The sequence below is a fragment of the Paramisgurnus dabryanus genome, chromosome 1 (assembly GCF_030506205.2).
Source record: "Paramisgurnus dabryanus chromosome 1, PD_genome_1.1, whole genome shotgun sequence".
In the NCBI taxonomy this organism is placed as follows: Eukaryota; Metazoa; Chordata; class Actinopteri; order Cypriniformes; family Cobitidae; genus Paramisgurnus; species Paramisgurnus dabryanus.
The window spans coordinates 52,185,769-52,212,340 of NC_133337.1; the positions used below are offsets into that span (position 1 = coordinate 52,185,769).

Genomic DNA, 26,572 nt, shown 5'->3' on the forward strand with positions numbered 1-26,572 from the left:
CACTGGCGCACGGGGAGAATTTAACTGATGCCTGTTTAAAGACAAGCTAAACAAGATTTTACTGCTACATCGTTCCAAGTCCTCGTGGTAAGGCCCAAGTCAGGACCATGTCGCCGGTGACAGTTTCTTTCGAGACGGCACTGTGTACAAAAATTTTAAAAAGATGATGTTCGAATAATCCCACCAAAAGCTGCTTACCTCACTTCTTCCGACAATTATTTCGCCAGCTCTACCTCGGCACCCATTTACTGCAATGGTTATGACCAGTGGGGGAACATAGCTCAAACCCCATCATTACGGACACCGAGCCAAACCTTCCCGCACTTTTCCACATGCGCTGCACCTTTCCATTATATGTTCGTGCAAACTTGTGAATAAATATATATCTCAGGAAGAATGCCGAGTGCTAACTCACTTAATGAGATTCAATGGACATTAATGCTATTATTATCTGTTGCTCTTTAAAGCCTCTGCACAGCCACAGAGCACTTTGTCCTGTTGAATAATTCACTGTCAGCAGCCATAGGCAGAGAGAACTGGCTTAATGATGAAGGGACAGGCACCTTACTCAGCTCTGTCTCATGTCTGTTTGATAAAGTGAAAGAAGTCATGGGTAGACAGATGACAGGGAGGGTATCTGAGGCTACTAACAGGGACCATCTCAAAACCATTGTTTGGATTTTCTTTGCAAAGATTCCACTTTGAGGATATCGCTTTCAACACGTTCCTTGTCTTCTCTCTAAACATTCAAAGTGAAATTGCCCTGTCATTTGTCTCCTAACTATTGTTTCATTTCCTTTTCCACTTCCTGTTCTCATGACCGTGGCTCACCTGGTGAATGTTTACAGATTTGAATAAACGTGTGGGACGGTGTTGGAATGTTTTAGAAGGTCATAGTTCTTTTCAAACCTTATTATCTAAAGATGTTTTATGGAAATACTTTTCTTCGTGTAATCACAGCTCAGCTCATACAAAGTGCGTACACACAGGAAGTTAAAAGGCCACAAGCACCATGAACTCACTGCAGGGCACCAAAACAGGGGTATCTAGGTTTTGTTAAACAATACTATCTAAAAAATGGTTGAGTCAGAAAGGGACAAACCCAAGCGTTGGGTTTAATTAACGCAGAAATGTTTATATTTGACCCAACCCAGCATAGGTTAAATTACAACCCAACGGGTTGGGTTCATGTCTTTTTGACTTAACAATGGGTAAAAAATAACCAGTATTTTTTAGACCCTAGGTGGCACAAAAATTGTAAACACAATGCGTGATTTTTTTTTTTTTTACATTTTGGAGTTAGTTTTTATTACCTATGCAACAAGCTTTGATTCGGATCATATCATTGTGAGATCATATAGTGTATTCACTCAATCAATACGGACTGTACACTGCAGATCCATACTAAGTACACCACACCCAGCTGAGGTCTGACAGAAACCTGATAGTCATCAGGTACAAGAATAGCCCTGCCCGCCACTGCCGCAGCACTCGCTTTTGTGACCTGTAACAGAGAACGGCAGACCTTCAGACGGTCCAGAGTCGGTACTCAAAGTGTCCTTCTGTTCAAAGTCATATGTGCAAAATCATATTTTGGTCTGCTGCATTCATATTTTTTAAAAATACGGTATGCAGTGAGACTGTTAATTTTGTCATGAGCTCTATATAGTAAGATCTGTGACACAGTAAGATGTAACAAAGCTTTTTATTTTGTCTTTGCATCTTTCTCCATCCTTTATTATAGTATTATCTCGCCTCTCCGTGGCCTTTAATTTCTCAATTTTCTTACTCCTACAGTACCGCTTTCTGTTAGAGTCTCTCTCTTTCTCATTCTCTCTGCCTCTCACGCGTTTCTCGCTGGTCAGAGTCAGAGGAGTAAACATCCCTGGGGAACAGCGAGCTCTTTCTTTGGGTGGAGGACTGAATCATTGCAGTGAGGGTCCCATGATCCTCCCTGTGCCTTGGGACACACATTGCATTCCTACTTCCTACACAATCGCACACACATACACATGCTGAGATATTTCTCTAATACTTTAAATTGATTCAAATATACAAACCCTCTCAGTATAACACAAATCAAGAGATATATACACATTTGTGCCAGCAAAAACTGTAGATAGCAAACTGTTATGTAAATGTTATTTTCTATTATGCACTCTTTTGTTAGTTAAAAAACACATTAACTTTTAAATAGTTTGCCTATTTAAAGATAAAAACAAACAAAGCAACATAAGCCATAGATTGGCACCGTTCATCTGACGTGACTATCAATAATTAATACCTTTAGGCTAGGGCACTACTTTGAAGATGCAGGTGTGTTTCTTTGCATGCATATATGGACTAAATAAATACATTATTCAAAACAAAAAAACTTACAGAAATATAAAATATTCAAAATGGTCTGTATCATCTGGATATATTGGAACGATTTGGAAATAGTACTTAAAGGGACATATCATGAAAATCTGACTTTTTCCATTTTTAAATGCTATAATTGGGTCCCCAGTGCTTCTATCAACCTAGAAAATGTGAAAAAAAAAACAGTAAGTTTTGGTTAACCAATCCCCTGCAAGCATGTGAAAAAATAAGTCATTGAAATTGGGCTCTTCTTGTGATGTCAGAAGGGGATAATACCGTCCCTTTATCTGCACTATCCAACCACACCACTGCCATTCAGTGCAGAGATCAGCTCATTTGAATTTAAGGGGACACACCCAAAAACAGCACATTTTTGCTCACACCTACAAAGTGGCAAATTATAATGTTATAATGAATTATCTATATGGTATTTTGAGCTAGAACTTCACATACGTACTCTGGGGCATCTTAAAAAAGTCTTGTGAAATGTCCCCTTTAAGTGATGTAATTTCAAAATTAAAGCTGGGGCTAGTTGTCACACTGGAAAGCTTTCAGAAGGTGTACAATGTTTTCAGAAAAAAATCAATATCACATTTACACTAAAAAAATTGTTGGATTTACGTAATTCAGTTATGGACACTGGTTCAACATGATCAAAATAAGTTATCTTAAAATCAAATTACCGGCCAAGGTTTTTTGGGCAGGTTGCCAAATGTGTCAAAAGTTGAAATTTTATAAATATTAAATTGTATGAAATTCTGTTAGTTCAATAGTTTTGTATGTTAAATATTGTCTTATACATTTTTGCTGTGTCATAAATTGTTTTTTGTTTCATAATTGTATTACAATATAAATCAGAAGAACAGAAATATTATTACAATGTAGTAACTTGCCATATGCCCGCTTTGTTAGCTGTCCATTACTTGCTGCAACTAGTTTTTTTTTACTTGTAAATGAGGAGGGGAAATCCAGTGGAAGATGGATGTTACAGTGTATGTGTGCATGCGCGCAACAAACAGGTGCACGTGTCAAACTTTCCCCGCCCCCACTCTCAGTAAGCAAAATGTACTTGATTCAGTTTGAATGTTTACCATTGCGGTTTATCTTAATGACGGACTTGGAAATGTTTGTTTAGGACACCCAGTCACTCTCCTTTTGAGCTGTCAATCAAAATAAATTTCCAAGTTCTCTTCGTGTTAATGGACAGGTTGTTTAGTGGCCGTTTCGGACAGGGGTGGGGTTGGGTAACCTCACACGAGGCAGCAGCGCCACAGGGAACGCGTGGTGCGAGGGGCGGGAGTTTGGGGGTCTGAGCGCGAGAGAGAGAGGTGTAGGAGCCAGAAGGTAATGTCGTAAAGCCGAGTGTCGTAAACCAGGTGCAGGGAGGGGAGGTGGAGTATACGGGAGGGAGGGGAGGGGAGGTGTGGGGGCGAGAGGAGGTGACTCTCCAGCAGCATTTAGACACAGCGAAAGGATCATGGCGGATGGCCCCAGGTGTAAGCGCAGAAAGCAGGCGAACCCGAGGAGGACGAACGGTGAGTAAAAACCCTTCGCTCCTACCGGTCGTCGCTCACTTAGACGGGCGACGGCTTATTTCATTCAACTCTGGACTCTTGAACTTCCCGAGCCGCACAATTTCTGGTCCGTCAAAGTGCTGGAAAGTAGCGCTGTGTTATAGCCCCTATGTAGTGTACCGTTATACCTGCCGCGCTCGCGACTCTCTCACCGCCTAGCGGTATACAGCGCGAGCGCGGACCGTTATACGCAGCCAGTCCCATATAACTGCCTCTCGCTTTTGTTTCCCCTTTTAATTGTCTTCGCCTTTCGTTTACTTTATAAAACCTTTTATTTCAAAAATACTCCATTCGGGTCGAATATGTTACTTCAGCTGATCGACACTGCGTGTTTGTCCTTTTTAGATACAGTCGAATTTAAACTTATTTTCTCGCTCGAAATGTACCTGTTTAGTCCGATGCGGCTAAATTGTTTACACATAAATCATTATGAGAATTTTAAGTGGTGAAAATGTTTCGATAAATACGCGTGTTTGTCAAAACGAATGAGTGGTTGTGAAGATTTTATTTTATTTTCGTTAACAGCAAACTTTGATATAGCTGCAATGGGCTGTTCCGCTGTCTGCGTGGTAGCAGGTAGCTAGCGAGCTAACTGAATACTAAGAATAGACTCTTTAAAATGATAAACATGATGTGTGTAACCATGTTACCTTATGTAATGTTTATGAATAAATGCTTTCGTATCGCCAGTGCGACGGTTAAGCTTGTTTTAGTTTTGTGGTACAGCTACAAGTCTCACTTTGCCCTATAGCTCATAAGAACTGTCTGATAACACCAGCACGTTGCTCTCTCTGTGTTGCTGCAAGGGGGCAAGCCTGCAGTTCGCGTTGATGTTTGACAGCAAAGTTTCTTCTTAAACTCTGAAGTTTATAAAGCAAAAAATAAGGGTGTGTTTATGTAGAAGCTCTGCCAGTCCCCAGCTCCCCTTTGGGACCGGGGCTCAAAGAGCTCAGAAAGCACGATGCCAGTTAAAGCAACCTGTTTGTGGAGCCAGTCTGCCACATTTCTAGTTGGGTGGTAACACTGAAGAGAAAAGGAAAGGAATCTGAAGGGCTGTCTGCTGCTTGAACAACTGCTACAGCCTATATAAGGAATGCGTATACATCCCGAGCAGCGCAGACAATCCTGATAAATCGCGCTTGGATACTGGTGCTGCAGCTGGACTTATTGCACTGACACTGTTTGTTTTGAGGACTTTGTGCTTTTAAATGTACGCTCGTAACAGGTTAATACTGTATGTGTTGCTAACTTACCATCGTGCTTGTGCAGTTGCGAGATGCGCTTCTGAATTATAACAGTTTATCTGGGTGTAGAGTCTGTGCCATCGCCCTGAGGGATGGACACGAGCCGAAGTAATTTTTCGGATAAGTGATAAGGAAATCGATAAGTAGAAACGTGAGGAGTGCTTTCTTTGCGCGCGTGCTACATATATGGAGTGTAAACTCAAACGCACTTTTTATGTCTTTATAAACATTTCACGTCGTACCTTGAGATTTTCAGATCTATTTTAGATCACAACTATCATTTTGACAACATGTCTTTGGTGTTAATGTGTTGTCTAGTTGAGAGATGAGTAAAGAAAGACACTTTTCCTCAGGCTGACGCCATGCGCGCGCCATGTAGCGGTTCTCTCTGCACGCGCGTGTAAGCGACCTGTAAATTTTGTATGTGCCTACCTGATCGGAGGGTAAGACAGATGTCACTTAGTTTTTTACAAAAATACAACGTTTTGCTATTGATTTTTCTCTGTACCTGAACTCGCTGAACGAGGAGGGATTCTTTTTGACATACATTGTCTCGTGTTGAAAGCAGACGGAAGGCGTTTCTCGCGCGTTGCAGCAAATGTCAACTTGTGCAGGTATTAAACAAGATATATGTGCAGTGTATCTCGCATGCCCTCTCAGCTGTTATCATTTGTTTTTAACAGAGAAAGGATGAAAAACAATGGGCGCCTGTTATCACCCAGTTTTCTATTAAGCGTACTCTTAATAGCTGTTGTAAAACATCGCTCGCCACAGTGCAAAAAGAGCATCCGGGGGTAGCCTACTTGTAGATGCTGGACCATCGGTTTTATACTTTAACCAACATAAAGCATAGTCGTGTTCTAAAAGGTTTAGATAGGTTAAATGATTCAGTGTGGTTTAACTGTAGTGATGATAATGCTGCGGGTTTTGATTGGTAATATAAGTGCTTTGTCATAGGGCGTTTGGCATTGCTCACCGCACTGCAGGTATCGCGAACACAGAAACGCACCTGAGCCGCGCAACAACACCTGCTTGTACCGTTTTTATATTAAAAACTAAACAAATAGCTTTTAAGGACATGCTACGACTTGTTATATTTTAAACGAATCTCATGTTTCTGATGAATTTATCTTATTAATCCTTTTGATCTCCAAAACAGTGCTTAAGCCAAATAAATAAAGGTTTGTGATGGAGCAACGTTGTTTTTTCTATCAAAGCACGGATGCGCTTTAAGTGTCCTGTTTGTGAATTATATGAAGTCACGGATTATGTGACCTCGGACCTCAGACTATCAGCGCTCCTGGTGCGTGATGAACGCTCCCTGACTGTGCGCGTCCCTGCGTCTTTTGCATTCGATCCTCCCCCTGCGCGCCTCCGCGAGGATTGTTGATCAGACCTTGTATAATTGGAATGTGGCCGCCTGAGTACTTCACCGTTTGGTGTAAAGGGCAACAGTGAATGTTCACTGAAGGCAAACTGTCTTCTAATAGATATTCACATTCTGTTTACCAGACATATCCTTTATTTTAATTACCTATAACCAAGATAAATGCAATGTTATTCTTTCAACTCACTAACTAACTGAAATCAGCCAAGGGCAGCTTGAACACTAAACAAGGTACCGTATCTTGTAAAGTGTTTTACTATACTATAGTTTGCTCATGGTGGCATCTTCACAATCAATTATATTTTACAAAACATTCACTGGCTTCACAATCACAGATTAAAGTGTTTTTTTAGGTCTTCTATGAAATCCACTTGTTTGTGGCTCTGATCCAGATTGCTGTTATGATAAATCACAATTTGGATGTGTCGTTGCAATTTATATAAGAACCGCAAAGATGTTTTTACGGGCCTGTCAGTTGGCCAAATGGCATCTATTTATGCATAAGTCACAGGGTTGAGTTAATTTAAGACATTGTTAGACATGGGCTAGATTAAAAGTAGCCTACCTGTAACTTTTTTGCCATCAAAAGCCCTAGCCTCATCGATTCCTATTGATGTTATGTTAGTAATATACCTCCATTTGGAGGGCTGTGCTTTTACAGAGGGGGAGGTGGGAGTTAGTGGTGCTGAATCTTTTACCAGACACGGTGTGCATGTGAGAGCAGCACTTCACCATCAGGTGAAAAATCTGTGACATGCCTGTTGCTTTGCCTGAAGACAGGGTGTTAACTCAAATAAGGGCTGTTGGGCAGGTGAAGACTTTTTTACAAGTTACAAAATTCATTAGAGAGTACCTTCTGTCTTACACTTTACTCTGTAGACTCTCTTGAACAGACCATCCTGAATGCAAATGTGCTCAAATCTATATTGTTGATAAATCTCAATAGACAGCTGGGCTGGGACGATAAATTGTGTGATTTTGCTTGTTATGCTTCTTAACGAATTATGGTGAAATGCCACTACTTCCAAAAGCCAGAGGGCGCTCTCGTGCAGAAACTCAATATGGGCCACAGAAGAAGTACCATTTACAAACGCAGCTCAACAAAATGCCTATAGCATATTTATATTGCTGTTCATCAGACCTTTTCAGGTGTTTTCATGATAATAAAGAATATTTATATTGATTATGTTCGATGAGTGTTGCTTTTTCAAATGCATGTTACACTCTAAAAACAAACGGTGCTATATAGCACTAAAAGTGGTTCACTGGCTCGTAATCACATATATCACCTGTGTAGAACCATATTGTGCTATATAGAACCATATCTGGTGCTATATGTGCTACGATATGGCACTTAAAATGGTTCCTGTATGATTACGACCTTTTAGTGCTATTTAGCAGCGTTTGTTTTTTTAAATGTGTATAAATGACTCAAACTAACAGTGATTTTAGATTGATAAGGATTTCCTACTGATCAAAGAGCCATAATACATAAAAGAGCTGTGCATAATACAACTCTTGCGATTCAGAATCGATATCAGACAGGCATATTGGTATGAATCGCGATTAATCGTCCCAGCCCTAATAGATAGGGTGTTCCTATAGCTCACCTGGTACAGCATTACATTGGCAGCTCAAAGGCCACAGGTTCGATTCCCATGGGACCGCACATTATAAAATTTGAGGCAAATGATTGCATATGATGTTTTAAGTTGAGTCAACTTTTAGCCTTTTTTAAGTATAATAAACACTGTAATATTACTTAATACAAATGCGACAAAATTAAGTTGAGTTAACTAATAGTTCTAGTATTACTCAGTTTAATTTACTTTTCTTGGTACAGGTAACTTTTTATGGTTTGTTGTTGTTTCCATAAACATGGATTTAGACTTTATCTTTCTGTGAGATGAGGGCACAAATTGTTTCTTCAATCAACTTCTTTAATACAGTTTACTCGTTTTATCTTTGTTAAATCACTAAGGCACATAAACACTTTTTACAGTGTACCCACACAACATGTATAAACCGTTTCAGCAGTAACAACATAAACAAGCGGCTGTCGCGGTCCGCACGTAACTTCCGGTAAACTCCGCTAAGAATAAATAACAACAAAGTTCTTTAAACATAGTTTATTTATATAACAAGCAAAAAAACAACACATAGATTACCTAGGAAACCAAAACATTTGTTATTTTCGACGAGGCATTCATTCAAGAGATCAGTTTAGTAACTAGTCAGACCATTAAAAAAACGAAACCGGAAGTAAGGTTCGGATCCAGACGTGTATCACGTGCGTCCGATGAAACCGTCTATACTTTGAATGAACTATAATGCTGAGTTCAGACTGCAAGATTTTAGTCCTGATTTTGACTTGGCCTCAGGTTTTGAGAAATCACAGACAAATTCCCAAAATTACAGGCAAATCGGTGCTCGTTCATGTGATTGACAGTCAAACAGTGTGAACTATCAAAGAAGCGATCTGAGAGATTTCAAAATCATGCCGTGTGAAATGTGTTCTGACTGAAAATAACATCACCAATGACCTACAGCCAATGAGAGAGCTACATAGAGGGCAGCTGGAAGTTTTGGGAGGAGTCTCCCCAACCATTTCTCTTTTAAGTAATTTTCTTTTTCTTCTTTTAGCTGCAAATGAGTGCACATGCAATTTGTATGGCAAGCTTCTTGCGGGGTACCATTTTTAATAATAATCCCAGTCTCACGTGAGAACTCCGATCTTGCGCGCGTGACCTTGTGTTGTTTCCTTGTCACTTCTTGCGTTCATGTGGTTGTGAGACCTAGTTTGCGGACGGTACAAAGTTGTCAGCAATTCTTCCTATGGTGAAGTCATGCGGCGTGAAACCCTCTTTTGCCAATCCATGGTGCAGTGTCAACATAGCAGCGACTGAATGCTACCCCAGATAGTCTTGCAGTGTGAAAAGATCTGTGACCCGACTACTTTGAAAATCAAGCAGTCTGAACTCGCCATAAGTTGGATTGGATTAAAGCATCTGCTTAATTCATACATGTATGTAAAATGTAAATAAGATAGATATAGAAATATAAATATAGTTTAGGGAATTGTCATCAGTGTAAATCTGGTAAATCTGTAGTACAACTTAGAAAGTGCATTTAAGTGTTTGTTTTACTTCAGGCACAAGTAACAACCTACAAATTTGAACTTTCCTAGGAGTGGAATGCTAAACAGCCAACTTTTTTTCTGTGTTTTAAGCTTTCTCGGGTGAAGATATCTGTAGAATGTAAAGAAACATCCTGAAGTTGTGCGGCTGTGCAGCACAGTCTTAATCCATCCAATTTTAAAGCAAAACTAACTTAGAACCAACGACACCAAAAACCGTAGAGCACTCAGTGTATGTCACTGAGATTGCTTATTGGGTTTTTCCATAAAACTTAGATTTCAGGAATGTTATGAATGTTAAAGAATGCTGGTTCAAAGATGCTACACCACAGCAGTAAGGACTCCTTTTTAGCGACATTCCCGGCCACTTGCCGTTCTCGCCGTGCGTAACATGAAGGTGATCTGGAGATTAAGCAGTAAACGTGAAGGTGCTAATAGTACGCAAGACGACAGGTGTTGTTCACAGGGCAGCTCTCTCTCTCTCTGTCCCTTCCTCATTTGGCTCTCGTCAGGAGTACTGGAGGGCAATTTGAAACCTCCCAGTTTGGGAATAGAGGAATGTGGCTGACCGGTATTAGCATGGCTAAGAAAATAAACATGGCAGCGGCCATTGGGCGTGCTGTGCTTTGTAGTGGCTTTCCAAAATGGAGGTTATGTTTCAAAAGAACTTTAGCAAGGTTGTATTTTTATACAGAGACAATTTAGGCGAAAGATTTACACCTCAGAAATGAGTGTAATGTGCAAAGTTTTACTTGTTTGGTTGCAGTTAGTCAAACGTACGTGGACATTTTTACAAATACTGACTCCCAGTGAATGATTAGAAATGCTTGTTTATTGTCAATACCTTTTCGAAGAGCTGTGGGCAAACGTCAGGCTACTGCCAGCGCTGTGATAAAATGGGTGTAACAGAATTTATTTGGATGATAAAACTTTAATTACTGCACTGGGCTTTTCCACACCCCGTACCAAACTTTTTAGGGTTTAAACCAATAAACACAGATGCTTATTTTTCTGTGAAAATGTTACTCATGCACATTAAGTCGAAGCTTTATAGTTTAGGAAATTGAGCAATTTTGCATGCATTTATTTTTGTGTAGGTGTGTGCACGCTTTTCTACATGCTGCTAGATTTTAAAAGCCATCTGCTAACATTTAGGATCTTTCCCTGTTTGGGATTTAGCTGAAAAGGAAACATATATTTCATTTTATTTATTCGTCATCTTTTTTAGCAATTTCCTCCCAGAGATCCTCCAATCTTACAGAACCAGGTCTTGAGAAATACCAGCAGATCTCTCCTCTTTTGACCCTTTCTCCAAGCCACAGTAGCGGGTAATGTTTAGTGACCTCTGCCATGGGCGCCCATGCATTGCCTCAAGTATGACTTCACTTTCCCCCCCTGTGCCATTGTGAGGCGTCCAGCGTAACAAATTGGCTGTGTGTTAAAGCCCCCAACACACACACACACACACTCACTCACAAATACACACACTGTGAATGGATCTCTAGGTAACAAAGCTCAGAGGCAGCCCCTGTTTTTCTGTTCTTACCCCCCATTCCCTTTCAGTTTGCCCCCCCCCATGTGGAGGTCACATGGGGGAGGGATTTGTTGAAGATGGGGGTCAGTGTTTTGGAGGCCTGCTGAGGTGACAGTGAAGAACTGTTGTAAACTGGCAAGCTCTTCTTCTCTCTCTTCCTGTGCTTTGCATAACAAACATGGCTTCCTTCTCGTCAAGGGCCGGTGTGTGAATGTGAGTTTTTTTTTGTTTTTTTTAAGCATGTGGAAAACACTGCGTGTGAGTGAGAACTTCTTAGGCAGAGTGTGTTGGTGCATTTTTAATTGATCAAGATCCAGTTTGTGTTTTCTTTTGCATTGTATACATTAGTTTTTCTTTTTAGAAGGGATAGGGAAGGAAATTGGTTCTTTGTTTTGTTGATTAGGTGAGTAAAGGAGAAAGAAAGGAAAATGGGACTCCACAGTTTGTACCATTATTAGGTGATAGGCCCATTCAGGCTTTAATACTAAACACAACAGGACAATCAACACAGAATACTTTACAGATCACATGAAACTCATTTAACAACACATTTAACATCTGTTTAGTGCATATCTTATTGAAACGGTTATAAAAATAGGACAGGATTTAATTTTTCATCCAGTTGAATTTGATTGGATGGTTGGAAGGATTTTGATGTTAGCAATGGTTGTGCTGACAAATGGGAAAATGTGTTTCAGAGTCTGTGAAAATTGTAATGAAAGTCAAAAGACAGATTCCCATGAGCAACATTTAATATCTCAGTTATTTCTCCTAGACATCAGTGAGGTTAAAATGAGAGCAAATAGAAACTTAAACTAACGTCTCCTTCATCTCTGATATTTTTCCAGGGATAAAGACCCATAAATCTCACAAACATCTCCATTAGAGTTTCAGAAGATATCTCACAATCTGAGCTCAGATTTGTCAAGTCATCAAAAATCAATATTATTAAAGATTTCCATATGAACTTAAACATTTCTAATCAAATTAATCCAAATTCAGATTATTTATTTACAGTACAGAATGCAATCTACATTAATTTTACAGCTACGTACTCTTAATGCATTTTAAGATTATTTTTCCTAAGCAATTATAGGAGAAAAACCTTAGTTGATGCTTAAATGAAACACAACCAAGAACTCCATCAAATCCACGAAATATTTAAGAAATAAATACAAAGTAAGAAAGTAATTGAAGTTTTGATTTTATGTTGTCCTCCAAATTCCCTTTAATACACTGCTCACGGTTGCTTTAATTTCAGGTGCTGCTTAATTCCGGCGAGCCTGTCCAAGCATCTCTGTGCTTTTACAAATAGGGATTAATGATTAGTCTGGTCCCACGAAAGGAAAGGAAGCATTACCACTAAACAAAAACCTGCACTTTATTTCTCTTTCCTTCATCTCTACCCAGAAGAGCCAAGGTTTCATGGACCCCTTTTTTGCCGTGCACGGTTGTACTTTATTGGCCGGTTTGTGCGTGTGTGTATTTGTGTGTGTGCATGCTATTGTGTTTTAAAACTTGACGAGGGGGAGAAAAGGGGTTTTGCTACCTATGCAGCGGGCCACTGTCGGCCATAGAGGGGCTTAGCGGCAGAAGAAAAGGACCATTGAAAGAGTTCGGAGAGGGAGGGAACACTCTTTCTAACGCTGCCTGTGGGAAACTACTGCCCATGCGGAGACACGCATTTGCATATGACCCATTCTCTTCCGAGAGGAAGACTGAGGTGCAGAGGAATCCTCATCACTTGTGTGTGTGTGTAGGTGAAGCATTTTTTTCTCCTGTGATAGAGAGGTGTGAATGAGGAACAGAATGGAACAAGTGTTGTAACAGCTCTGGTCCAACGACAGAAATATCCTAAAGTTGTCTGGATGTGGGGAAAGACACGTAGGCATGCACATACATTTCACTGATGATTGTATCTTAAATGAGCACATAAATACAGTAGCAGCCTTAAATAAAACTTTTAAATAAATCAAAACATTATTTGGTCAGCCTTTACAATAGTATTAGTTTAAACATTTGCTAACAGCATAAGTTCATGTTAATTTCAGTATTTACTCATGTAATTTTAAAATTAAAAGTTGTAACTGTTAACATTAAAGTTGATGCACAATGCAAACATGTACAATTCACTTTTTTGAAAATATGCTCATTTTCCAGCTCTCCTAGAGTTAAACATTTGATTTTTACCATTTTGGAATCCATTCAGCAAATCGCCGGGTCTGGCGGTATCATTTTTAGCATAGCTTAGCATAATTCATTGAATCCGATTAGACCATTAGCATCGCGCTCAAAAATAACCAAAGTGTTTCGATATTTTTCCTATTTAAAACTTTTAACAGACTCTTCTGTAGTTACATTGTGTACTAAGACCGACGAAAAATGAACGTTGTGATTTTCTAGCCAGATATGCTAGGAACTATACTCTCATTCTGGCGTAATAATCAAAGTCCTTGATTATTAAGCCAGAATGAAAGTATAGTTCCTAACCGTATCTGGCTAGAAAATCACAACATTTAATTTTAGTACACGATGTAACAACAGAAGAGTCAAGTTTTAAATAAAAAAATATTGAAACTCTCTGAGTATTTTTAGCGCAATGCTAATGGTCTAATCAGATTAAATGAATTATGCTAAGCTATGCTAAAAATTATACCGCCAGGCCCGGAGATCAGCTGAATGGATTCCAAAACGTTAAAAATCAAATGTTTAACTCTAGGGGAGCTGGAAAATTAGCATATTTTCAAAAAAAAGTGGAGTGTCCCTTTAACATAAAGAAAATATTAAACATTGACAAATTATATTGGTCATTGTTAATTCATGTTAGCTTATTTATTAGCGATTTATTTTCAGCGGTCAGTATCCCAAAGGAAGGATTTATCAGATATAGTTAACAACACCAGTTTTTGTCCCAAAATGATAGCTACACAAATTCATATACACAAACACTCAAAAAACATGCCTCCCTGGAATAGTAACAGCCAGTTTGCATCATTCACAAGTACTAGTTCCATCATCAGCACACATCCCACCATCTTTGTGTGTGTGTGTTTATGGGTGTGGCAGTTTTCATCAGTCTTTTATTGAGGCGTGTGTGTGTGTTGTGATTGTAATTGTGTTGATCTCATCTAATACTGGGTCTATGTAATAGATTCTGTGGAGATAAACACTCCTCCTTAGTTCTCTTGTCAGTGTGAGTCATATGAACAGGTGTGTGAGGTGTATGACCTCATCTAATACAATCATCTATTCCAGTGTGTATGTGTGCGCACAGGCATGATGGGAAGGTCGCTGCTACATCACACAGGAAATTAAGACGCCCTCCCACATATTCACTTTGGGGATATTATGTTTGTGTGTACACCTGTCCTAAAGACTCAGTCTTGAGGCTGACAACTTAAGTGGCGTTCACTTAGGGATATGTGTGTGTGTGAGCGTGTGCACCTGTTTGGCCTTCTTTTGTGCACCTGAGAATATGAGTGTTTATATTTCTTCGGTGTGAGGGGTAATTTTGTGTGTCTGCTGTGCTGCTGAATCTGATACATTCATTGTTTTTAATAATATGACTTGGGACTACTCTTAAGGATAAGGATAGTCCTTGGAGTCCCTCCTTAGACTACCCTCTCTCTTTTTGAACATATTTGAATGGATTAAATTGTACTCCAGTGGTTAAAGATCTGTGCTAGTAATCAAAAGGTTAGAGGCTCAAATCCCACAAGGGATGATCCATGAGCAAGTACCATTTTGCTCTGGAGCTAAGCATTTAACCTTAGGTTGCTCTCCGTAGGGAATGTTTCTGTAAACGAACGTGCTGACTATTCCAATGTAGGGTAAAAGTTGTAAAAATACATTCTCTGGTCATGTGGTGATAAATAAAATAGTGTGGATACAGAAAGGGGGATCAGTGGAGGAAACCCTATCTTATCTTTACTCCTTTCTGTATTTAAAATTAACCTGAATTAAGTATGAAAAGAATATTTTTCATTCCATTTATCTTACTAACATCACACTCGTATCCAGTCCCATCATCCCTATATTGCATCCGTAATAGGCAACAGCTTGCAATATCTCCTGATTGATCCATGAGGGATGGCAATCGCTTCTCACTGAGGAACATCTCATAAAGGCTTGAAGAGCATAAACACACCTTCACCCGTCACGGTTCTCCTTTCAATGTTTGCACCTCTGTTGCATCAGAAAGCGAAATCTGGAAATAATGCATCTTTTTTTAATGCGTTCACTCTTTATCACATCAAAACAACGGTAAGAAGATAATGATGAATATGCCGTATACTTTTATCTGCTCGTAGGCCCACACGGCCTTATGAATACAGCTCTTATGCCGGTGAGCGGCTGGGCTGATAAGGCGATCTATCAAAGTGATGTATGAAATGTCAGGGATGGTGTGAGACTGCGTGAGATCTCGGTGGTCCTGAGGAGCTCTGCTAGGGTTGCTGTGCGTTTTGACTTAAGGGGGTATTCGTAATGCATCTCTCTCCACGGTCCCCTAGAGATGTGTATATGTTTGTGTGTCCTTGTCCATCTCAACTCCCTGGAGATGCGATTGTATAAGTAGGATTTTAGGTCAAATTATGATGTAGACTTTATTTAGTCACCCTGTACAAATGTGTAGTAGTCAGTCACATTGGGAGAGGATTTCTTCCCTACTGAGTGTCAACAGTAGTAAACATCTAGAAATATGCAATGGGCAAACAAATGCTGAATCGGCCATATATTGTAGACCTCTAGGGTGTTATAGAATAAAAACATAAGGGTAGTGGAGTGTTATTTGTGGTCCCATCATAAAACCTGGAGATCACAGAAAGTCACAGATATAAAAAAATCTTAAAATAATAGAAAGTTTAAAAGGGAAAGGTTTTTTTTTAAAATAGGCTCATTTTCCAGCTCTCCTGTGAAACATACAATTTTTATAGTTTTGGAATCCATTTAGCCAATCTCCAGGTCTGACTGTACCACTTTTAGCATAGCTTAGCATAATCCATTGAATCTGATTAGACCATTAGCATCACGCTTAAAAATGACCAAAGAGTTTTGATATTTTTCCTATTTAAAACTTCGCTGTTCTATCGTGTACTAAGACCGAAGGAAAATTAAAAGTTGCGATTTTCTAGGCCGATATGGCTAGGAGCTATACTCTCATTCTAGCGTAATAATCAAGGACTTTGCTGCCGTAACATGGCTGCAGGAGGCGCAATGATACTACGCATCCCTGAAAATAGTCCCCTTGGTTACTTTTAATAGCAGCGGACTATTTTTGGGAACTGCGTAATATCATTGCGCCTGCTAATGTGCGATGCTAATTGTCTAATCAGATTCAATGGATTATGCTAAGCTATGCTAAAAGTGGTACCGCCAGAACCGGAGATCGGCTGAATGGATTCCAAAACGGTAAAAATCAAATGTTAACTCTAGGAGAGCTGGAAAATGAGAAAAAAAGTGGAGTGCACCTTTAAAGTGAATATACATTTTGTTTCACAGCATTTCATTAGGTAGTTAGTTGTCTTTGTGCAATACACCATTGGTATGCTTACTGGAGACATTTGCACAGTAAAAAGTATAGTACACTCTCAGAAAAAGTGGTACAAAAGCTGTCACTGGGATGGTACCCTATAAGAAGGTCCGAATATGTACCATTTAGGTACATATATGTACACATTTTATACCAATGTGTACCTTTGAAGTACTAATATGAACTTTTTAGGTACAAAGGTTTACTTTGGAAAGGATACCACCCCAGTGACAGCTTTGGTACATTTATTTCTAATTTCAGGGTTTGGTACCTAACATATGAATGGAAATCCATTTTATCCAGTTCAATTAATCCAAATATAAAAATTTATTTAAAAAGTCATGTAAATCCAAAGACTTACGAATACTGCCAGTATTTAGCTCTCATTTGCAAAATGTAATAAGAGATGCGATTACCCCTGTTAAATCATTACATTGCGCTCGGTTAGCAGGCAGCATGTGTGTAAGCAGACAGGCATATGTGTGTTTCTGTCATGTGATGATAAATATGTTTAAGCAGTGTTTAGTAAACTGTTTGTTTCTGCTATCCAGCTCCATATGTTCGCCTGAGGTCCCCACAGATTTGGTGATGTCATCTGCCCATGTGTTAAACGGCATCCCAGGAATTTCTCACCTCCGCCTGTAATAATTACGCTTGGGTCCTGCGTGAAGCTGGGGGGAAAGCAGGTTTCAGGGATGTCATTGCAACATTTCCTTTAGAAAAGATCCTAATGTGAAGCAGATTTGGTTCCTAGCTCTGTTTCTGTGTAGGCTGTGTGATTTTGACATCTTGGAAGCTTTAAGCATTTACCTCTGCTGGTGATGTGAAAACCACCCCTCCTCTGTCTGTCTGCACCTGGTACCTGATGGTATCAGAGCCTCCCACTCCGTTTTCAGCCAGTCACAGTGTAAGGAGTGATATCCCTCCTGTGTTTGCAATACACAGAATTTGGCCTTGCCAAGTTTACCTGATAGTTACCTGATACTGAACTGGGGTTTGACATCAAGAGCAAATAAATCTCTTGTGAAATAAACTTGCTCCGTGCCTTGTTCTGATTGGTGGCTCATTCTAAAAAAATGCGTATTCCTTGGCATTCTGCTTAAAGTCAACATAAAGCGCAGATCGTATTCGATATTTTTTTTTTTTCTTTCAGAACGTCACATATTTCAGGGTGAAATAGGATACTCAATGAGAAAAACATGTAATGTAGGACTTGATTTTATCCATTAGGAATTTTGGGATTGTGAAATTGGTCTCTATATAACCAGTAGGTGGATGGGAAAGGTTGGTGACGTCAACTGAAAAGTAAGGCAAATGTTTATTTTTATTCTTTATTTATAAGAGTGTGCATTAATTCATGCACAATAAGAGTATGAATTTGTATTAAATAAGCATTGATCAACACAGCAGCTTTAAAGAGGCTACAGCATTCAGGTGTTAATGGATCTTTTTGTCAATTGTGTGTTAACTGTTACTGGCTCTTTGTCCAAACCGGCAGATTAAAGTCCACCAGTCTTGATTCAGGTGCTTGCAAACAAAACAAACACTGACCTTGCTGTGTTCACCTGTGTGCCGTGTTTACCTGGTTTCGACACTGGCACCAGGTGATGACTGAACATGAGTTCAAACATTGCTAGCAAAGCCAAAATGTTTTCTTCTCTGCACATTTTTAATTTTAGCAATTTAGCAATGTCTTTTAAAGTCTTTGTAAAGACAAATTTTTAAAATAATTTTTAAACACATTATAACTGTTAGAAATGTATTGCTGAAACATGCCAAAAAGACTAAACTATGTAGTGCCGAATTGCAGAGTTAGATTCTTAAATAATTTTTCCTCATTTTTGTGTTCAATATTATTTTTAGGAGGGTTAAAACGGTGGCTCAATGACGCACTTGAGCGACCGCGCATGGCCCGCCCTTAAGCATCCATTCAGGTTGGAGATGTTTGTAAAAGTTGAGAGAGACGTCCGAGAGCATCTTTCCCGCGAGAGGGCATGGTTTTTTCAAGATTTTGATAACTTATTTTATTTACTTTCCAATTTTTTCCATCATTCAAATTTGGTTGAGTGGTTAATAACACATTTGTAGTGTGACACACTCAGAACACATTTAATATTTGACTTTACAGGGACATTTATTTTGTTGTAATACATACAAACTAGATATTTGTTGGAATTATAAAACAAACTGTTGTCTTTAATGCATGTTTATAATTTAAAAACTCAGACTCAAAAGGGGCTAAACGCCACCTCCGTCAAAAATGAGATAATGATATCAACCGAATGCGCTTGGCATGTACTTTATCAAATACTTTTGCTGCAAATTAGAGGTATGCATGATATATTGTTTGCGATAATATTGTTGCGTTTTTTTTTAACAATGGGCAAAATTATGTTATTGAGTATATCACTTGCTTTTTAAAAAAACAATTTTGCATGCTATTTCAGAGCGTGACATAACAGCACATTTAATTGCGGCGCGTGTATGGCTTTTAATTTTGTATGGCTTTAATATAAATGTTTAATACTTTAGCCGATCAAGCTCTTTGCAATTTCTATGTCTCGAGCGGAGGACACGTGAAAGGGAACACAAACACATCACAAACATGCATAGAAAACAGCAACAGGTAAAGGAAAGTTAATTGAGAAGTTATTTAGTGTTTCCTTGACAAATAAATTACTTTCAAATGGACTATAAGCAACAAAACCACCACAATTTTCCATCAAAAGTTTATTAATGTTAAAGGAAGTTTACCGAATATATTACGAAATTTTCAAGGCTTTTGCCTTTATTCAGAAAGGACAGTTAAGAGTGACTTAAAGGGATAGTTAACCCAAAAATGAAAATAATGTCATTAATGACTCACCCTCATGTCGTTCCAAACTCGTAAGACCTCCGTTCATCTTTTTTAACACAGTTTAAGATGTTTTATATTTAGTCCGAGAGCTTTCTGACCCTTCATTGAAAATCTACGTATGGTATACTGTCCATGTCCATAAAGGTAATAAAAACATCATCAAAGTAGTCCATGTGACATCAATGGGTCAGTGTATGTGGTGAAGCATGGAAAATACATTTTGGTCCAAAAATTACGACCTTATTCAGCATTGTCTTCTCTTCCGCGTGTGTTGTCTCTTCCACGTCAGCCGCGTCATACGTCATCCGCGTCACTGTAGTCACGTGACTTTAGTCTCGTGCATACGCTTCACAACAGACGCGGAAGAGAAGACAATGCTGAATAAAGTCATAATTTTTGTTATTTTTTTCAACACATACTAACTGACCCACTGATGTCACATGGACTACTTTGATGATATTTTATTACCTTTATGGACATGGACAGTATACCGTACATAGATTTTCAAAGAAGGGTCAACAAGCTTTCGGACTAAATATAAAACACCTTAAACCGTGTTACGAAGATGAACGGAGGTCTTATGAGTTTGGAACGACATGAGGGTGAGTCATTAATGACATTATTTCAATTTTTGGGTGAACTATCCCTTTAAGATTTGTTAGAAGTGGAGAATTTTGTGTACAGATACTTAGAGAGTTTTGCAGCGAAATACATTCAAATATGTTAAATACCAATGAATTGACTAAAGTAATATTTGTGAAAATAACCATTTAAGTGAAATTACTAAACCTAAACATAAGAGGCTGATAGAAATGCTTATTTACTAGAAAACATATCAGACGCACTTAGAGGGTTGCATCTGAGCTCTTCAATTTAAATTTGAAAATGAATCTCATCATCTCCCATCAGCTCAGCTAAATCTTTTATTCCTAAAAACTCTAATGCTTCACTTAATGTTTCTGTCGCACTTTCATAATATGTTTACAGCATTTTTTGAACGTTCTTAAATCATATCATTTGCACAATGTCTTCAGTGTTCCTCCGCAGCTCCCAGCTTCCCTGAACAAATCCACTACGCTTTTTGAATGTCCTTTAGTGTTCCCGGCCTCCCCTAACACTTAAATAACATAATCGCAGTGCTTTCACAACATTTCCCTGCTTTCTCTGAGTACAGCAGCTGCCTCTCGGCTCCCCGTCCAACAAGAGCAGGTGCTCCAGGCTCACAGGAATTCCGCTACACGTCTCATAAATAACACCTGACAAAAGAGAGAGAGAGAAAGAGAGACATGGTACCTTTGATGATTTGGAGTGAAAGACTTCTGCAGACATGGATTCGGCTTTTAAAGTACAAAGAATAGAAACAGGTGAGGAGGGAAAGAGACTGTTAGAATTGCATTAAATGGAAAGATGAACACATAGTGTGAAGATAATGTAAGACACAGGCTCCGTTCCAAAACTTTAGTCGAGGCAGCTGCCTCGCTACCCAGTCAGACGGTGACTTAACAGGCAGTGTTTTTGTTTGAACGTACTGTACCTCCTAAGGAAACGACTCCATAGCACCATAGCGTCATCATGTCTAATAGCCCAGTACAAATTCAGGTCAGCAAGACATAAACATGCACATATTTAATGACTACAGGACTTATTGCTTCATAAAAAAGAGACATTTATTAAATTCTTTTTCAGAGCCGCTCTCTATCAGGCAACATTGTTTCTGTCCACCAGTCCTCGAACTGCACGCAAAGGATTGTGGGATGTTATAGGCAGTGACGGGATACAGCTAGGCTGCCTCCAAAAATTAGCAAAATGAACAGACTAAATGAATGAATCTAGTTGAGAGCGTAATATGAAGACACTGGATTTAGAAATGCCCTCATGCCTACTTATCGCTAAGTACTGCCTGCAAAGGCAACATTTTCAAACCAAATCAATCTTATGACAATTAATACATAGTAATTTGTACGACCACCGTTTTTGTATGATTTACTTTCACCCCTGTGACATTGGGGTTAGGGGTGGGGTTTTATTATTGTTTTTTTATAATAACTATATGTATTTACTACGTACAAATTCATACGAATTAGCCAACTGGTATAATATGTATGAACTCCCATGAAATCAGGATGGCTATACAGTGAGAAAGCCAATGAAGGGCAACAGAAAGCAGAGATCGAAGACTCCCTGTGGGTTGCATGCAAGTTTCAGGAGCATCTTTATTTTGTTTCTATTCTAAGGCTACGTTCACATGGAAACGATCTGAAAAGAAAACGCAAAAGTGGCGTTGCGTTATCACTTTTTATTCCACGTTTATACGAGCGCATTGAGGAGGAAATCTGCGTTCATACGGTGACGCAAAAATGCGTGATATTCGATGTAGTATGCACTCCAGGCGGCTAGGTGGCAATGTGAAGCACTGACACACAACACCATCAAGTCTGCGCGCCTGCGTACAACCCTCTTCCTTGTTCTCCCAAGTCTCGTCCAAAGCCGTCTGTTTTGCCGACGAATTGGCACATCAACAATTTGATGGAGGTAATTAATGCGCCTTCTTTGGTTAGTAATACTAGCTGTTATATTTCGTACAAGTGCTGAAAAGACTTTATATATATCTACATATTTATCAAAGCTGCTATGGGAACTTGAATGTCCGACGTATGGAAATAATCTGACATGTTTGTTGTTATTTTCCTGAACTGGCGTATGCCTGTGATGTAAACACGTACGCGACGAGAGCCACCGTGAGCAGACTTTTGAGTTTTTACCCTTTAGACGAGAACGTGAGGGTAGATCGTTTTTAAGATTTCCACTCTGGAGGGTGGTTTCACTTTTGGGTTTTTAAGGGCGCACTCACACTATCCAAGCCAAACCGCGCTCGGGCGCGTTTGACCCCCAAAGCCTGGTTTGTTTGACTAGTGTGATCGCTCTGTTCCGTGCCCGGGCGCGGATTGGTTAATCGCGCCGCGGCCGGGTTGCAGAGGTGGGCCGGAGCGCGGTTCACTTGGGCTCAGGCGCGGAAGGCTGTGGTGTGAGCGCAATTGCGCCTGAGCGCGATTCAAAAGGTGAACACGTCAGTTGTGCGACCATTCACGTTCATCTGCCTCCGTAAAAACCTTTTGCTGCGAGCAGCGGGGTTACGTGAATGTCCGAGCTGCACACGTGACAGATCAACTAAGCAATATGATGACATGTGAGAGGACTGTCTGTAATCGCGCACCAAATGACTCAGAATAAAAAACACAAGACTTATCATTACGGTGGGTTCCAGTGTTAAGAGAGAGCTTTACTTCCTGCGCGCCCGGACTTGGATCGATAAGAAGTACAGTGTGAGTGCGTGCATCTGGGGGAGTAGGGAGGGGTGACAATCGTGCTGGGGCATGGTTTGGTTTGGATAATGTGAGTGCGCCCCAAGCCCCAAAAATGCCTTCATCATGTAAACGAAAGGCACATCTGAGAAAATATTTTTACGTTTTCACCCTGGAACGTTCTCGTGTAAACAGGCCCTAAACATATGCATAAACATCTAAACTTGCTTATAGTTTAAATGCTATCAGTCAGGTGCAATTTAAGTCTTTATGTGCTCACCAGCTCAGCGTGGGCTCACCTTCACCGAGCATACAGCCTTAAAAAACACTGTTTGCATAATCTGCTCATTTTTTTATTTTATCGGTCGTCCTTTTCCGTCAGGCTCATTTAAATCGAGCTTTTAAGCTTGATATTAAGTGTAAGCGTGTAGGTCGCGAAAAGGATTAAATTTTTTTAATAAAAGGCAAATGGATGTGTTTGGTTAATGGATGCAGACGAGAACATGAAAGTGCGCTGGTGAATTCAAGTCAAAAGGCAGGGAGGGCATTGTTCTCTTCTCTCCGAGTTTATAATTCCATAAAAGAAAACCTGGCGACTGCGTTAATTGCGCTGTTAAAAGCCACCAATGCTGTCAGGAATGACATTGAATGAGTGTTAAAAAAGTGCCGGGGTAATAATTAAGAAGTGTACATTAATCAGGTTAGATTGGGCATGAATAGACATGTGTTAAGTGATTAATTGAATCATTACAGCGCTCCTCTTCTTCTGCTTTGCTTGTCTCAGGGGTTATTTACAAAGGGCTGAAGTTACTCATGCTTGTACGTGGCATATTTTTACCCAAATGAATCATTTCATCAATCTGTCTGTAAACTTGTCCTTCACTGATGGTACCGGCTGGAATTGCACACTGCTGGGAATCGTAATTTCTGTTTGAGCATGAAGCTATTGATACTGATTGTCCCGTAGAAAGACAAAATCAGTCAGTCGAGCATTATAACGCTGGGGCTGCACGATATTGAAGGAATTGAGCTATGTGATAACTTGCTAAATGATGCAGTATACAATATGCCATATGGTAATGCTTTAACTTTGTAAAATCGAATTTAAATTATAATAAAATGTTGAAAATGACACATGTGACATTCCAGCTGTGACAAAATATACTGTATTTGATAACACTTTAGTAATAACAAATTTATTAATAATGAACAAGACTTCTACAGCATACATTTATTATTTCGATATTGCATAGTATATTTTTAAAGATTAAAAGTTATATCTGTTACAGTTGTTAAAGCACAATTTTAATAAATTAAACCTTATTTGTAAAGTGTTTTTTAGTTTATTTTTCCAAGTTTAAATTGTTTACATTTCCATTCCACCTTAACAGAGATTAGTTGATCAGACTGTATCCTATACTCATAGCTGATGCTATAGGCCTAACCTGTAATTTCGTTTTTAAATAAAGGCGAAGAAATGCTCAGGAACAATCTGTTTAAGTTTTTGGTGTGTTTTTATTAATAATTTAATGAGAAATTTACGTTCCATATAGTCATCTAATAATGAATTAATTATCCTGTTGTGTTGAGTTTTTGCCATGGTTTGAATTAAGTATCAGTATCAAGATAGTTTACTCGGCTATAGTATGAAAGTCAAAATCGTAGTATCGTGACAACACTAATTCCCCATATTGGCTAGACCTAGTCATGCCCGGGATGATAAGCTTGTGACCCACATCCAGGCCAATTCAAACAAAACCAGGAAGAGACAAGGAGAGATTACTAACCCAGGATGCATAGCCTCAAGGTCCTTCCTTCACACAAAACAACAAAAAAATAAAACTAAACAAATGTTTGATTTTTGGCAATTTGGCTGCTAATTTGTGATTGTTATTGACCTGAGAACAGAATTAGACTCATAAGATACAATAAAGTGGTTAATAGAAGCAATCAGACAGATCATTTCTTTTACCCAAACACAGAGTGTTAAAATGATCCTCTCACACACTGGATCTCTGTTCACTTCAGATTCATCCAATTCTTCTCACTAATACTAAAGTCTAGAAACACTGTGTGCATGCCAACAAGCCTCTGTCTTCTTTTGTACTGTTTTCAGTGACTGGCCTTATTCACGCGCTGGGACACATAAGCCTCATTCATGAGCACTGAAAGGCCGAGTCTGCCTTCGCTGGCACAGACGTTCCCTCTGCATGTTCCTGCCTGGCATCCGCTGGCCTGAGAGGGCACTGCCAGTCCGGCTCACCGCCATGCCACACTGAATGCATTTAGATCATGCATTAATCAGTAACTAATTAAGTTTTAAGAAAATCAAATTAAATTTGTATAACGAAATTACATATAATTGTGCCTCACAGCAGATTAAGTACTAATCAATTGTTTACAAAACTGCTTTTTAACAAATCTACCAGATTCTACTGCACTGCAAGTGAGCGACATCAGACAGAAACTTTACAATAAATAAAACCAAAAAATATGGTAACTATGACCTGTCAGAAAAAATGATCAAAATATGTATTGTCACTGGGGCGGTACCCTTTCAAAAAGTACAGCTATGTACCTAAAAAGTTCATTTTAGTACCTTCGAGGTACATATTGTTACCAAATCTATTAATATCTGCACCTAAAGGCGCTTTTCCATTGCTTAGTACCCTACGGTTTGGGTCGGGTAAGCTTACTTTTGGGAGCTTTCCCACTGGGTGCCATACGTATTACCTAATACTTTTTTAGTACCACTTCGATTAGGGTCCAAGCAACAAGAGTTGATACCAAACGTAAAGCGAAAACACTGTAGATCACTGATTGGTCTGAGAGAATCGTCACTACCACTGTCTTCGCTATAATGTAAAAGATTAGCTTTACCTTCATGCTAGCTTGTGCTGTCTCGAGCAAACATGTTGTCATCTGTCCTCTGCTATAAGTTCCCAAACTCCCTTTAAGCGATGAAAAACATCCAAAGGTTGAGAATCAGGAACACCACACCAGTTTTTTTCCAGACTTGTAGTTTGTGGCTGCAAATTCGCAACTTACGTCCGCATATATGCTTAAACGCAACTTAAATGAGGCTCAGCGGAACGGGTCAGCTGACGCCACGGGTGTTTGTACAGAAACTGTTAAGTAAGACAGAGGTAGTAATAAACGCGATGTGCAAACATCTATTTGTTGTGGCAAATTTTGATTTTGTGGCGGACTGAGAAATAAATGAATGTATGGGGATGTATAGCATTACAACAACGCTCTCACTTGTATGATGCCACAGCAGTAGGCAGCACAAATATTACGATACGCCTATAATCCCTCCCACTGCGAAGTGTTACTAAACTCGATGAAAAAGCTAACCAAGCCAAAGTGAGGTGAGCTGATCTGACCCAAACCAAACCGTGGGGTACAATGCAATGGAAAAGCCCATTATGGTACCTTTTTAAAGGGTACTGTTCTAGGGTGACAGCTTTGGTACACTTCTTCACCATTTGTTGATAAACTATGTATTTTGCTACAGTTAACCATAGTTTAAAGAAATGGTATTTAAAACGGCAACAAAAAATTTAAAACGCTTTTAATATAATAAACCCATGGTTTATGGAGAAATAGGGAGAAATAGAAACTTATGTTTAACGCATGTTAAAATG

The 26,572-nt window shown here is 39.3% G+C and overlaps 1 protein-coding gene across 3 annotated transcripts in view; it reads left to right on the forward strand.

The window, feature by feature from the left end:
• The first annotated feature begins 3,746 nt into the window (after positions 1 to 3,746).
• zeb1b (zinc finger E-box binding homeobox 1b) overlaps positions 3,747 to 26,572 on the forward strand; it is a 91,266-nt gene continuing 68,440 nt past the window's right edge. The window contains exon 1 of one of the 3 annotated variants that reach the window (XM_065242202.2): positions 3,747 to 3,896. In XM_065242202.2, coding sequence (XP_065098274.1) covers positions 3,839 to 3,896 — 58 coding nt within the window. In that variant the 5' untranslated portion in view covers positions 3,747 to 3,838. Of the gene's footprint in view, positions 3,897 to 4,894; positions 5,146 to 5,170; positions 5,794 to 26,572 lie in introns of those variants that run through there. The other 2 variants (XM_073815494.1, XM_065242203.2) reach the window with 2 other exon arrangements.